Raw genomic sequence first — 14,608 nt, forward strand, 5'->3', positions numbered from 1 at the left:
CCTTAGGCAGTCTAGCTTGCCTTATGCTTGAGTCGGCCCTAATAAAAGCACCTAACCAAGAACACACCATTCTGATTTCCAACCCAAATTCTCCCATCATCCACCTCCAACCTCAACGAAACAGGTCAATGCAAGCCATAAAATAAGCCACCATATCTAGTTCCATTTCATTAAAGACTCTCTTGAAACTAAAATCCCACTGCCTCATTCCTTGAACAAGATGAAAAAAAGATGTAACTGGACGGTCCTTCTTCTACAACAATACGAACAACTCCAAAAACTGAACCAAGAGGGGTGGCTCATCACACAAAACATCCTCCCAAAATCGAACCCTCCTCCCAGACCCAATCCTGAGGCAAACTCTTCTACAAAAAGTAGCCAAGATCTTGAGAATCCCTTTCCAATAACCAAATGAAAATCTAAAGGGCCCACTCTACCAGCCTTTAGCGTCCACCCCAAACTGGGCATCAACGACTTTCCACCAAATGCTCTCTCTTTTTTTTGTTAAATAAAAGAATTTATTTATTTTTTATATGTAAAAAATATATATATTCAAAGAGGGCGGTCAAGGAAACCAACCCACAAACAAGAGATACAATAACAAGTACATCAAGATATACTACAAACTCTATCCCATCTCACTAGAAAATCTTCAAAAGACACTCTACTAAATTCTTTAAACACTTTTTTCCACAGAAGAACAATAAGCTCAAGGTTGAATTAATCAACTCTTGCGTTGTTCTTTGTCTTCAAAAAACACCGTTGTTTCTCTCCTTCCAAGTGACCCAACAAATTGTGAAAGGTGCAATGCTCCACAAGATCCTGTTGGCATTTGTAAGGGGGAATTTCCATTGCAGAAAAATACGAAGCAAAGCTCTAACCGAGGTAGGCAAGCATCCAATAAGCCAAAAAGGGAGACAAAGTGAGACCAAATACCATAAGCAATATCACAATGAATAAGAATATGGTCCATCGACTCCACATTCCTCTAGCAAAAAAGCAAAATATTTGATGCCATGAGACCATTTTTGATGATCTGATTTAGCATAGTAATCCTTCTCAATGTTACCGACTAGATAAAAAATGAATACCTTAGAAGGCACCTTAGGACCCAAAACTGTTGTCATCGAAAAGGTCAAAAGAGAAGGAAAAGCCAACAAATGGTAGAAAGATCTAAGCAAGAACACCCCATCCTTCGATCCCACCTCCTCCAAAGCATACGGTCATTAGACTCTTCTCTAAACTAAACCATGTTGGTAACACTAGGGGTGTCAATGGGTCGGTTCCGACTCGGTTCCTATGCAAATTAGAACCATAACCACTATATTTTTTCAGTTCCGATTTCGATTTTAAAATAAGTGGAACCGAAATTAACAAAAATCATGGGTACCCATCGGTTCTGGTTCTCAAGAATCAAATGGGAAAAAATATTTCAAAATCATTATAAAAAAATATTCCTTCTAAAAATTAACATTATTTGCAAAGTATTAACTTAATAATAATTTGTTCCACTAAATAGATGATTTAATGAATTTATTTTCAAAAATTAAAATTCATCCCCTTTACAAGTAATAAATTTAATAAGAAATGGCCCATTTTAAGCTCCAATATTTAGTTTATACAAAATTTGAAGAACTTTATATAATATATGTTAATTTTAAAACATAGGAAAACCTTCAATCATGTATAATGCAAAAAATAAATGACAATAAATTGGTTACGGGTACCAATCGAATAGAACCTAATGGTTTTGGTTCCTATCAGTTTGGTTCCATAATAGACCCGGCTCTAATCAGTTCCAATAAAAAGGGAACCGGAACCAAGGTTTTCGATTTTGGTTACGGGTAAATGGGTACCCACTAACACCCCTAGATAACACTAATCAATCACCAACTTCTTGAATCTCCCAATCATTTAACGATCTCCAAAAACCAAAATCCCACACACCTCCCCATCCCCCCAAATCTAAAGAAAGAGGCAAGATGTATTTTCTTCTGAGATAATTCAAAAAGCCCTAGGAATTGCTCTCTCCACACCAAATATACTCACAAAATCGAACCCTTCTCCCCTGACCAACTTTGAAACGCACATTTTTTCCTGAAATGAGAAAGGATAATGAGAACTCCTTTCCACACTCCCCACCCATAAGCACTCCTGCTCTCCTAGCCATTAGCCTGCAAACTAAACTCTCCCACAATGACCCTCCCCCAAAAACTATCCTCCTCCATCCCAAATCTCCAAAGCCACTTGCTTAAAAGAGCTGAATTCATCCTCCCCATTCCTGATCCTCATACCATCTTCCTCTTTTGGAGAGCAAATCTTTTGTAATCCCATCATGTGATACTTCAAACTCCCCTCCCTATCATGGCATAGAAAATCACGGAATAACATGTCGAGCTTCACCTCCACACTACGATGAATGATAAACAAGGATAGGAAATCATTCAAAATACTTTCCAATGTACTCTTCATCAAAGTTATTTTTCTGCCATTTGACATATACCTTGATTTCCAAGAACTAAGCCTTATACGAACCAGTTCCAAAACAAGATCCCAAATTGATGAGCTATTATATGCTGCCTCAAAAGGTAACCAAGGTATGTAGACCAAAAAGACCTCACTTGGCATTCTATCAAAGTCGCCAATAGATCCACACCAAAGACCTCCCCAAACTGCAAAATCCTTAGTTTTCCTGAAATTCACTAAAAGATTTGAAATTTATTCAAAGCAACTCAGGATCCCACTTAAAGATCTCAACTGGTCAAAGAGGAATCAAGAAATACCAGTGTTATTTGCAAAACTATAAATGTGACACCATTGGGCCCTCTTGCGTTTAATGCCACTCTTGATTAACATCTTACCAAGAGCCTCCAACAACCACAATAAAGAGGAAAGATGAAAAAGGATCACCATGTCTCAGTCCTCTCCAGCTCCTAAAGAGACATGACGAGGAAACATTTATAATATTCAAGAAGTAGGGATATGACAAACTTCATAAACTATCTAATCCACTTCTAACCGAACCCCATCCGGATTAGCATGTACCTCAGAAAATTCAATTTCACATGGTCATAGGTTTCTCAAGGTCAATTTTGCACACCAAGCCCGGCTTGCCCGATTTCCGCCTTGACTCAAAGCATTCTTTCACAATGAGTACCCCATCCAAAATCTCTCCCCTTGACAAAAGACCCTTGAGCTGGCCCAATAATCCTCGCATAACAGATTTATATGTGCTTTTATGAAAAATAAAGTTCATATTAGAGAAATATTGGTACTTACGTCAAACCTTTGCCATTTAGAATACCCATTGATCTGCAGCCTCCATTTTCTAATATGACAATAGCACAGTCTGTAAATTTCTTAGAAACGGCTCTGTGCAGCACTGATTCACCTTCACCATCCACAGCATTGGGATCAGCCCCAGCCAAGAGTAACTCCTGTGATCATTAAAAATGGCAAAGAGAAAATTCAGCAAGCAAGCAGAACCAAGAAAGAACAACAAGAAGGAAATGAAGTTTATTAAGTGAAAACTTACACGCATGCAATCTGGTTGGCCATGGTAAGCACAAACATGAGCAACGGATGGACCAAAGTCTTCCCTCAGTCTAGATATAACATTAGCAGATCTTTTAATAAGAGCACGGACACATTCTGGAGATCCAGCTGCCAAAGCAAACACGATTGGAGGGTCTCCATCTTTGTCCAGGACATCGATATCTGCCTCTTTGTACTCCAAAATAGTTTCAACAAGTTCCACGGATCCCCTTCTGCAAGCCAGGTGTAGAGCAGTTTGGCCATCGGCGTTCTGTGCTTCTAATAGAGAACAAATCGAATTGCTACTGTTTCCTGATTCAGCCTTATCAAGCAGATCTCTACATATACCACAAAAGGGAGCATTGGGAGTTTAAAGTTAAAAGATCCTTAAAATGGTACCTAAAATAGGAGAGCTGCTATTGGAACTCCAACTTTTACATTTTACGCCCCGATTAAAAATAAAGGAAATAAGTGAATATTTGAGAATAAGTCAAAGTTGGGGTGCCAATAGAAGCCTTGTTTTTTTTTTTTTTTGGCTAGATTTCTATTTTTTGGGTTTAGGATTTTATATGAACCTAATCATAATTGTAAACAACTACTGAAATTGTTTGAACAGGTGTTATTAAGTTTTGTAATGTTGAGATTACAATTTGAGCCAAGCCTTTGTAATGTTTGAAGAGTGTTTTTTCAATCTTTAATTGCGGTGTGATAAATAATTTAAGAAATTGGGGTGTGATAAGTAAAAGTTGGGGTGACAATAGCAGCTCTCTAAAATAACTGAGATGTGTAACTACTGGACTCACCTAACACCAGTCAGGTCCCCTTCAGATACAAGTCGATGTAAAATGTTTGGGTTATCTTGGAAAACCTCCAAGACAGATGTAGGAGATGGTTCTATGGCATTTGTTCCAGAACTTTTGGCAAAGTCACTGCATTCAAAAATAAACATGCACAGGTCATATCTCCATATGAGGCACAGACCACTAAATCGCCCAACCTCTACTAGAACAGAACCTCTGTTTGGTGTCCCTTGCAATAGAAAGAAAATGCGCTTTCATATAAATATTTTTTTTTATATTTCAGGTAATTATAATGGTGATGACAATAACAACAATTCAAGGAGGGAAATGGATTATCATATTTGATGAATTACTTTAAGTTATGGTGACTAGATTTATGAAGAATAATAAGCAAATGAATTTAATAAGCTGTGGAGAAAACACATACCAAAGTTTCAAGAGCTGTCACGTTGGTTCTCGTTTAAATTTCCTCAAGTACAAGATCTTATTTATTTCCTAATTTGTAGTTTATTAGACTTACAAACACAGTCACCAAATCAGAGTACAGGTTTAAAACAGTAAGGGGAAACTTTGGAAAAAAAGAGGTAAAAGAACAAATGCATACATATATAATACAATGGATATTATTCTAAGTTTTCAACACATTATTTAAGCAAAACATATCATTGAATATGCATAATGGATAACATGTTTCCACACATAATTTTACATGTTGTGACGCTAAATAAAAGTCTATCCCTCACATTATCTTCTAATAAAATAAGAAACAATTGAAAAAATTTACAATTATAACATCAAATACAACCTTAAAATAACATTCATAAATCACCAAATCCTATACTATGCATCAAATATCACATTAAACTACATTTATCATCATCAAATAGTATATTGTGTACAAAATCCCACATTAAACAACATTGATGAGCTAAACAACCATAAGGCCACTAAAATTAACCGTAGAGGAAAAAAAAACATGTTCACAAATCGGGGGGAACAAAGCTTTTTCAAAAGAAAACGCATGTTTCTCATTTAAAACATAAAAGCGTCTTTATTCATTTTATTAGCTAGAGGGACAAAACGCATTTAAAAGAGACTTCAAAAAAATCATTTTTTGCAACTGCTTATAAAATATCTAGGATGCTTTATGAATTAAACAATATCAAGTAAAACAATTTCAACAGAACATGACATAATCTTCAAGAAAGAAAGATGGCTGAAGAAATTCGTACTTATCGGGGCTTGCAGGAGGGCTGCGAGGTATCTCTTGCAAATGGTGAAGGAATATAGTGAGCATTGCATGGAAAGTTGGTCTCTTTGATGCCTTGAACTGTAGGCACTCACCTATCATCTTCCATAACTCCCTAGGTATCCCAACACCCACCACACTTGCGTACTGAGGGGGCAACTTCCGAGCCTTGACAACAGCTCGGTATATTTCCTCTGAGCTCAAACCAGCCCACCTGCATGAAGATAATAATATTTTCAAGGATATTTATATTTTTAAGTAACCATAAGATGGAAGAAAAATGTTACACCACATACGGGATGGAACCAGTGCACATTTCCACTAATGTACACCCAAAACTCCAGGCATCTGACTCCGTAGATATACCAATTGCATCATCCCAAAATAGGGTCTTTTTCAAAGGTTCCCATGCTTCAGGAGCGGTGTAGTGTGGACTCAGCATAGTACAATCCATGCATGAATGCATTCTTGATGAATCATCCTCAGGAACCGATCTAGATTTTCGACAGGAAGGCTTCTTGAGGATCGCTGGAAGGCCATAATCAGAAACCACAGCTCGACCACTTGCATCTAAAAGAAGATTAGATGGCTTGAGATTCATACAAACAACACCTGCCGCATGGAGCTCAGCCACCCCACGAGCAATGTCTGCCCCATATCTGTAATAGGAAAAATATTTAGTACATCAAGTTCCCTCTTGAGGTAAAAAATAAGCCAAGTACAGAAAATCATCATCATCAACAAATGGAACACATAAGCGTAGATTTGCTGCCAATTCTTGACTCTTATCTTGTCTCAAAATTATATTTCATTTTTTTAGAGCGAAAGCAGTTCTGAAAAAATAGAAGAAAATATTGAAAAATGTGAGATCACCATGAATTACATGTAGCACAATTTGAAAGAAGTCTTAAAATTGTAAGGCATATCCCGCTTCAATGGCTGTCGAAGCTGGGGAAGAAAAGATTCATCCACTACGTACCCATTCTCAGCGAAGGGAGATCGAGAATGCTCGAAAGCTACGGCATGGACATGATTCCATGAGGTTAGATTCATCCATCCATTGAATCGGTTAAAGCATAACCCGTGTCGGAAATTTCTCATGAATAACAATACATTGTTCACGATTTCCAATCATAACTTCATAATTAGCTTACCATATAACTCAATTTTTAAACTCTAACAACAAACCTAATATACAAAAATAATCAGCAACATCATCTTCCTCATCGTCAACATCATCATTATCGATGTCTTGTTCCAGTCAGTTGAACAAATATTTTTCTTTCATTCAATTATGTATAAAGCCATATATTATGTCACTGCAAGTGTGTTCAAATCCGCTCACTACCTCAATCCACATTCTTTTAGGTTTTCCTTACTCTTTTAAAACCTTCATGTTGCACATTCCTTCTAACTGGGGCCATAATCGACCTTTGTTACACATTTCCAAACCATCTCAATCAACTTCCTCTTAACTCATTACTTATTGTTGCTAATAAATTTTCACGAATGCACTCATTTCTCATTCAATTTGTCTTATAGGGGGATTAGAGCTAGAAGAGGTAGAAGAGAAAAAGGATATAAGAAGGGACTTACTAGCATCGTCAACGACGTCAGCAACTACGGCTGGTGTCGAGGGTGTTGGGTGGAGGAAGGGGGGCAAGATTGTGATGGTGATCATGATGATGAGAATGGAAGATCCCCTTGTGATGGGAATGAACAACTTTTGCTTAGACTCATAGGAAAATCTTTCCCAGGAGGGAGAACGTTCCTACCCTTGTAGGAAAATTGATTTTACATAGAAATCAAATTTTCATGAAATCAGCTTAACGAACCCATAATATAGTGATTCTCCAAGAAAATCAATTTTCCTGTGGATTTTCTGGGTAAATAAATGCACCCTTACACGTTTTGTTTGAAAGTAATGGAATTATTCAAGAAAATTGCATTTTTCCATATATATGCTTGAATTGTTATTTTTATTTTTATTTTGATAAGTTATTTGTTTAAATTTTCTCAAAAAAAAATTTACCGTAATAAATTTTTGAAGAGCCTAATTTTCATATGAAAACAAGTTAGTACTTCAAACTTCAAATAAGAATAGTGACCCTAGTCGCCTTAACTAAGTCAAATGTTAGTTTGGTCACCGTTGCAAAAGAGAGAAGCAAAGCCAAGGTTGAGTAAGGAGAGCAACGCGGACCACATAGCAAGATAGCAAAGGTTTTATTGAGAGTTGACCCTCTTTATAGAGTTTATGAGGTGAAATGACTAGCATACTTTTTGTGTTAACATGAGTCATGACCATGTCATAGGTTGCAATAGAGTATGACGTCCCACTAGTGGTCCATGTTGTTAATGCCAAACCATGTCATTGGTTAACTTTGTACAAGTGTGCTCTAGTCTATGTTGAGAGCAACTACATACAAGGAGCGATTGCCCACTTGGTAAATTAAGTGAATAGTTAGGCACTACCATTTTTGCAGGCTAGGTACATAGTCACCAACTATACACCAAGCACCCGTTGGGGCATGCGTCCAACAAACGACTCCTGCCAAGTTTCTCCTCAAGGCTTCAAAACCTAAATCCTTCAACCCACTTTTTGATGGTGGCTTTACCAAGTTTTTTGCATGTAAGGCAATGTGGATGCCTCACGATAGAGATACCAAATATGCTTGGCAAGGTTGATAAGCATCATCATAGAATGGCCACATGGTGAACGTTAGAAGGGTGATTTTGGTGCCAAGTGGCTTCAATACGACTAATAGACTCAAATCCACGATCTCCCACTTTTTTGCTTCAACATGCCCTTTGCAACTCCACAATCCAATTCCTTGAACCACTTTTACAGCCTCGATCACCAACACGATCTGAATCCATGAACCGCAACAACTTACTCGATTCCAAGAGCAAATCACGAACAAGTCTAGATTTGATCATCCGAGAAAAAATCATGAATAATGATTGAAAATCTGTTTTGAGAGGTTTGCTAGGATTTTTTAGAGAATTGAATTTAAGCAATTTTCGTGCTATATTTCTCTAAAAAGATCTTTGTTAAACCCTAAGGAAATAGTCCTTTTTATAAGAAGAATTTCAGAATTTTACTTGAGCTAAAATTGTCTACACCGATCGATCGATTTTTAGTTCCCTTCTATCTATCAAACCAGATGTGTCGATCGATTGGTTTGTAGTTCACTTCAATTGATCGGCCAAATGTGTCGATCAATCGATTTTTAGTTCACTTCGATAGATCAGACCAAATGTATTGATCGATTGGTGTACTGAAAAACCTAACTTTTATTTTTGAAAAAATTAATTTAATTTTCGACTTTCAAAATAAACACTCTAATCAACTATGGTAATTAGGTCTCTAAGTTATTTAGTAATGGAATTAAATGGATTGAAAAATCTTTATTTGTTTGCGCTTGACTTTGACCTTGATCTTCAGCTTTGGTCTTCATACCACTTGATGAATAGACATATACTAGTGTTTTGGAAGCAAAACAATGCCAACAAATAATTTACTGACATATCGTACCATAAAACACACATTGAGGAACACCCATCCCACATGGTCTAGGATAGCACAAGGAGCTTCCAAGGATGCCACACATGGCATATAGCAAAAGTATAGCGAGTGTACATGCAGTGTTGTCAAATGTGGTCGCATATTCGCATATGCTATAGTCGCATACCCCAAATTATGCAATCTGCCAATATGTGATGGCATATTTTTGTGTGTGATAGCATATGCGAAGTGTGCAATGGCATATTTTTCAGCAATTTTTTTTTTTTTGCAGCATATGTGATGTTCGAAATCGCATATGCAGACAGCATATGCTGATCACACATAGTCGCATATGCTATTTAACAACATTGTGTACATGGCAAACCTAAAGTTCCTACAGGTGCCGCAATGTAGCTCTCTCACACTAACACTGTCTCGAAGCATTCCCAACCGCACACAAGAACTGAATATCTCCAAGTGAGCCCTAGGTTGAACAAGGATATATGCCCATGAAATGTCATGTGTGGTCATGGGAAAGAGACAAGCAAGGGCACCTCCTTAAAAAGCATGTCAAGTCTTTGACCCATCTTCAGAAGGAAACATCAAAAGTTGAGGTGAGTCATACTAGGCTTTTGGAGGCCCAAACCTGCTCTGAAACCTAACTAAACTGGTCGTGACACTCTCCCCCACTCAATTTGTCGACGTTCACGTCTATGTTAATTCATACTTTATGAAAAGATAACTTTCATTGTTACTCTTCTACACTGTATATATGGTCCTTTTGCTTTTCACATCTTTAAGCTTTCATATGATATTTACCCTTTCACCAAGGCTACTTTTTTCTAATTTTCTTTGCTTGGCTGATTGTAATCCAAGACACCAACTCCATTGCATCCTACGCCTGCCTAACAATCAATTGGCCTGTACAAGCGGTCACCTTTCTTCGATTACTGAGGGGTGAAATGAGTGAACCAAATGGGATAGCTCTCATCCATAGTGTATTTTATGATGCAACATTAACTCATTTGTGAGGACTTCAAAAGACTCCTCCCTCAATTTAACCAATGCAAATGGACTTCATTACATGTCTCACAAGACGATCACCCTTAAGCTTTGGGACACTTCCCAAGATGCAACTTCTTTCGCCTATTCGAAATGGAGATCTAGTATTTATGCTCATCGAGGACTAGTGGTGACCTATTTCTCTTAGGAACATAATGGGGGGATCTCTCGCAAGAGATAGCTTGCAAGCTTACAGGATTTTCCAAGACCAGTACCCTACCTCCGCAAAGGCATTCAAATTGATGAGTTTAGACTAATAACGCCTCCCAAGAAACACCTCGCTTGTGGGACTTGCGAGTCTGCTACACGTCCACCACTCACATTGTGAGCTTTAATCATCGCTCACATATTCGAGCATCCACAAGTGTTCATGCAGCCAACACCCCTACTAGTGCTAGTAGCGGTTTCATCTTGTCATCATGTGGCATATGCCTCAATAGAAGTCTTCTCATACTGCCGTTTGAAAACCCATAACTTAGCACCAAAGCCTTCACCAACTCGAGCACCTCAGCTCACTCTAAAGCCATCTATTGTGCGGCCAAAGATACATGTGCTCTAATACCAATTGTCACAGCCCTATATGAAAGACAGTGAAGGGCCGTGCAACGCACTAGTTCGTGTCACAATTAACGTAAGCCTTAATGTGCCAAACATGGCATGATGTCTAGGTGCTCCTGTGGTATACATGAACATAAGCCAAGGACTCCTCACACTCATAGCACAACCCTTGGGTTTTGGACCAAGGGTGTCGAGGAAACATGGAAATTCATAATCTGCATATCATATCATGCACAATATGCCATCAACCATCTCAATTTCAAGATGTTTCAGTTACTGATGATTAGCTTGAGGACTGTTGCAGTATTGGATTATCCATAGGTAGGTTTTTGTGTTGTGAACATCAGTAATTAGAGTAGATCGATTTATGTTGAGAAAGCAAGTTAGTATATTTAATAGTTTGTGCCAATATTTATTTATTTATATAGATAGATAGATAGATAGATAGATAGATAGATGACTTCCTTTCAGCAGCCAACGTTTTGTCCTATATGGGTTAGAAGTTTCAGAATGGGCTGATTTTTTGTGAGGATGATCTCTATGGTGAGATCATCCTTGCAAAAAATCAGCACATTCCGAAACTTCTAACCCAATCAAAAGTGGTTTACAAATTGATGATCCACGATTCTTCAACTTGTAAACCACTTTTGATGGGGTTAGAAGTTTCAAAATGAGCTGATTTTTTGTGAGGATGATCTCCTCACCATAGAGATCATCCTCGGTGGTTAGGAGATCATCCTCGGAAAAAATCAGCTCATTCCGAAACTTCTAACCCAATGTTGGCTGACGAATGGGACCCTATATATATATGTATGTAAACGGAGGGAATTGTGAGATAGAGCTCTGCTTTTGTTTATGTATTTTGTTAGTTATGATTTCATTGTAGAATAGTGTATCATTGTCAGAAATCGTGGTATCATACGTGTTTATCGATTTATGGGAAGCATCTCACACTTGAGATTCTAACATCTAATCATGGAATACATGTTAGAATTTGTGGGCATGACAAGTTAGCTAAGACTAGTGTAAACGTGAACTTTGTACATAAAGAACTCTTGTCCCTAACTTTGTACTCATCTATATATTATAATCTTAGTCACTTGAGCAAAAAAAAATAAAAATTCCTTCTCACAAAAAATATTAAAGTGCGTAATTATACAAGAGAATGAAATCCCTAATACCATCTACAATAGGTAACAAAGAAGCTTCGTTTTGTAAGAAATTTCCAAATTAAACACTACGTCAATGTATTGGGTTTGTAAAGGTCGTTATGCCTGATACTTCATATCAATGTCGGACACTGAAACATGTGTTTGTGTCTCTGTTACATGATATTTGTGACATTTGCAAATCTCCAAGTGTCTCTTCACTTGGAAAGGACTCGAGAGGAATTGTTTGATGAATCTCACTCATTGTCAAAAGCCCTGAGAAATTTCGAAAAAAAGCGAACCAATAGTGTGACAGCCTTTGCATTAACAATCACAACGATTGGACCAAGTCTCACCCATGGTTAGACTCGAAACACTCTAGATTGGGGAACTCCTTCATAATGGACCAGCGGGTGTTTTGAACCATAGATCATTGAGAACCTAGCAAAAGATCTCTCCTTGTGTTGGAAAATGAGGCACCACTAAAAGTAAAGTGAAGCAACTTCCAAAAAGATCTCTCACTTCACCACAGGTCTCCCCTTTTTCTTTTACTAATCAAAAAGTCATTGACCTCACCAAGATCAGAAGTTTGGAGAACTGTCACAATTCCCAAAGTAGCAACAAAGAGAGAAATTTATCACAAGCTACTACCTATGTGATTAAATACATGTTGCAAGATCTCATGGGCTCACCAACTGAAGCACTTGCAAGGAAATCGTCATTTTGTAATAAAAGCGTCAGGAATTGAAAATTATGATCAGCCTTATTAAAAGTTTATCTTCTAAAGAAAGTTGTGAAATTAGCCATTGATGCTTATGAAAGTCCAATCAAGGGGATTCTCTGAGAGGTAATTCTACATAAGCAAAACAGGTTGGAAATTGGAATTTGATGCTCTAATCACCAGATTCTATCTGTTTTGGTTCACAATCAAGTATTTTCTTTGCACCACAAATCACTAACAAAATTGAACAAAGAAAATGTTCATTAAGGTATAAGAATTAGAGTAAAACCTGAGGATCTGCTCCAGAGTGAGTCGCCCTTCGTTCTGCTGCATCTCGGACTGAACCGACCCACTATACTTATCCATAATAAGGCAAAGACGTCCGTCCATCCTCATAGCACCATGGAACGTGCACACGTTCCTGCACCACATGGACGACCTTTGAAGATTCTCAAGCTGGTTCTGCACCCAAACCAAATCTGTATCATCCCCTAGTGTCACCCTCTTAACTGCCACACGGTGACGACACCTACCCGAAGACGAAAGCATGGCAGACCACATCTCCACCCCAACTCTTCGGCCCTCACTGAGCTGACGAATAAGCCTTAGGTCGTGATGCGAAGAAAGGTCAATAACAGAACCGCCACTAGCACCACCAGTACTACATCCAGAACTCGAAGCATGAAATTGGCGCCGCCGCCGCCTTTGACGACTTAACTCATCCTCTTCTTCAACATCTGCATCATCATCATCATCATTATCATCATCATCATCATCATCATCATCGGTTATGTCGCAATCGAAGGCTGTCGAGGACGAGTGGATGAGAGCGAGGACGGCGAAGTTCTTGCGAAGAGCTTGGACCGAGTTACCAATGATGGACACGTGGCGGCATCGAGGGCAAGAGAGAGAGGTATCGGGAGATGCAGAGAACATTCGAGAGAGGCATTCTTTGCAGAATCCATGGCCACATTGAAGTAAGAGAGGAACTCTATCTTCCTCGTTGTATCTCATCTGGCAAACCGAACAACATGGAACCTTCATCTCTCTCTGTGGATTTATCAAAATCAAGATCAAATCAATTCAACCAATCAAGCATAGATTAACAAACTCCATCAAAATCAAATCGAATCAGAAATAATATTAGGGCTTGGAATTTGGATTTGAGAGAAACTGAGATACTCAGAGGGAGAATCAGTCAGAAATGAAAGCAGATCCATTTGTGAAAATGAAGAAAACTATAGAAACAGATAAATTCTTATAGAGAAAACTATAGAGACATTGAGAAGTTAAGAGAGAAGCAGAGGTAACAGCAGCTTTTTTTTTATTTTTTTGGTTTCAGAGATATGGTTTCGTCGTCCCCTTTTCTTCCGCGCTGCCCCCCAAACCCGTTTCGTTAGCCTATTCTGATACTAATATACCAGTTTCTTAATTCTTATACATCTTAATAATTAAATTAAATAAATTATAGAATTTAGGGTGTGATTTAGACATACAATGTTTTTTAGATGGGCCTCTGTTTTTAGCACAAGATTTATTATTGACTTTAGTCTTCTCTTATAGAATAATTTTAAATAATACCCTTATCCTTATCATGTAACAAAAAATAGAAAAAACTTGATTTTTCTTTTAAAACCAGTCATCTTACGATGTGTTTGGATTGAAAGAAATGTAATGAAGAGAAGAGAAAAAAAACGAGTTCTTCTCTATTTCTCTTTTTTGGATTGTTAAGTCGAGAGAGAAGATAAGAGAAAAGAAAAGAAAACCTTTTAAAATATTGTATAATGTCAACTCTGCCCCTAGATCTATTTTAAGATATTTTAAAACTTCAAAATTGTTCTAGGTTCTCTCCAGTCGATCCAAATATGATGGAGAGAATTTGAATTTCTCTTCTCTTCTCTTCTCTTAATGAGTTTTTCTTCTCTCAATCAAAACATGGTCTTAAGGTCTTGAACCTTTTAAACTTGTAAATAAATATATTGACTTTTCTTCTTTGAATCAGTTATCTTCATGCTCTTCAATATGTCTGAT

At 37.7% G+C, this 14,608-nt stretch overlaps 1 protein-coding gene across 1 annotated transcript in view; it reads right to left on the reverse strand.

Moving 5' to 3' along the window:
- The window catches only part of LOC147400455 (E3 ubiquitin-protein ligase KEG-like), a 36,273-nt gene extending 22,294 nt beyond the window's left edge, over positions 1 to 13,979 (reverse strand). The window contains 6 exon segments of the mRNA XM_086446148.1: positions 3,280 to 3,437; positions 3,536 to 3,872; positions 4,338 to 4,463; positions 5,567 to 5,797; positions 5,880 to 6,242; positions 12,867 to 13,979. Of these exon segments, the coding sequence (XP_086302274.1) occupies positions 3,280 to 3,437; positions 3,536 to 3,872; positions 4,338 to 4,463; positions 5,567 to 5,797; positions 5,880 to 6,242; positions 12,867 to 13,621 (1,970 nt within the window). The 5' untranslated portion in view covers positions 13,622 to 13,979.
- Positions 13,980 to 14,608: the final 629 nt, after the last annotated feature.

This window comes from Akebia trifoliata, chromosome 6, assembly GCF_017979445.1.
Source record: "Akebia trifoliata isolate Shusen 1 chromosome 6, ASM1797944v1, whole genome shotgun sequence".
Classification (NCBI taxonomy): Eukaryota; Viridiplantae; Streptophyta; class Magnoliopsida; order Ranunculales; family Lardizabalaceae; genus Akebia; species Akebia trifoliata.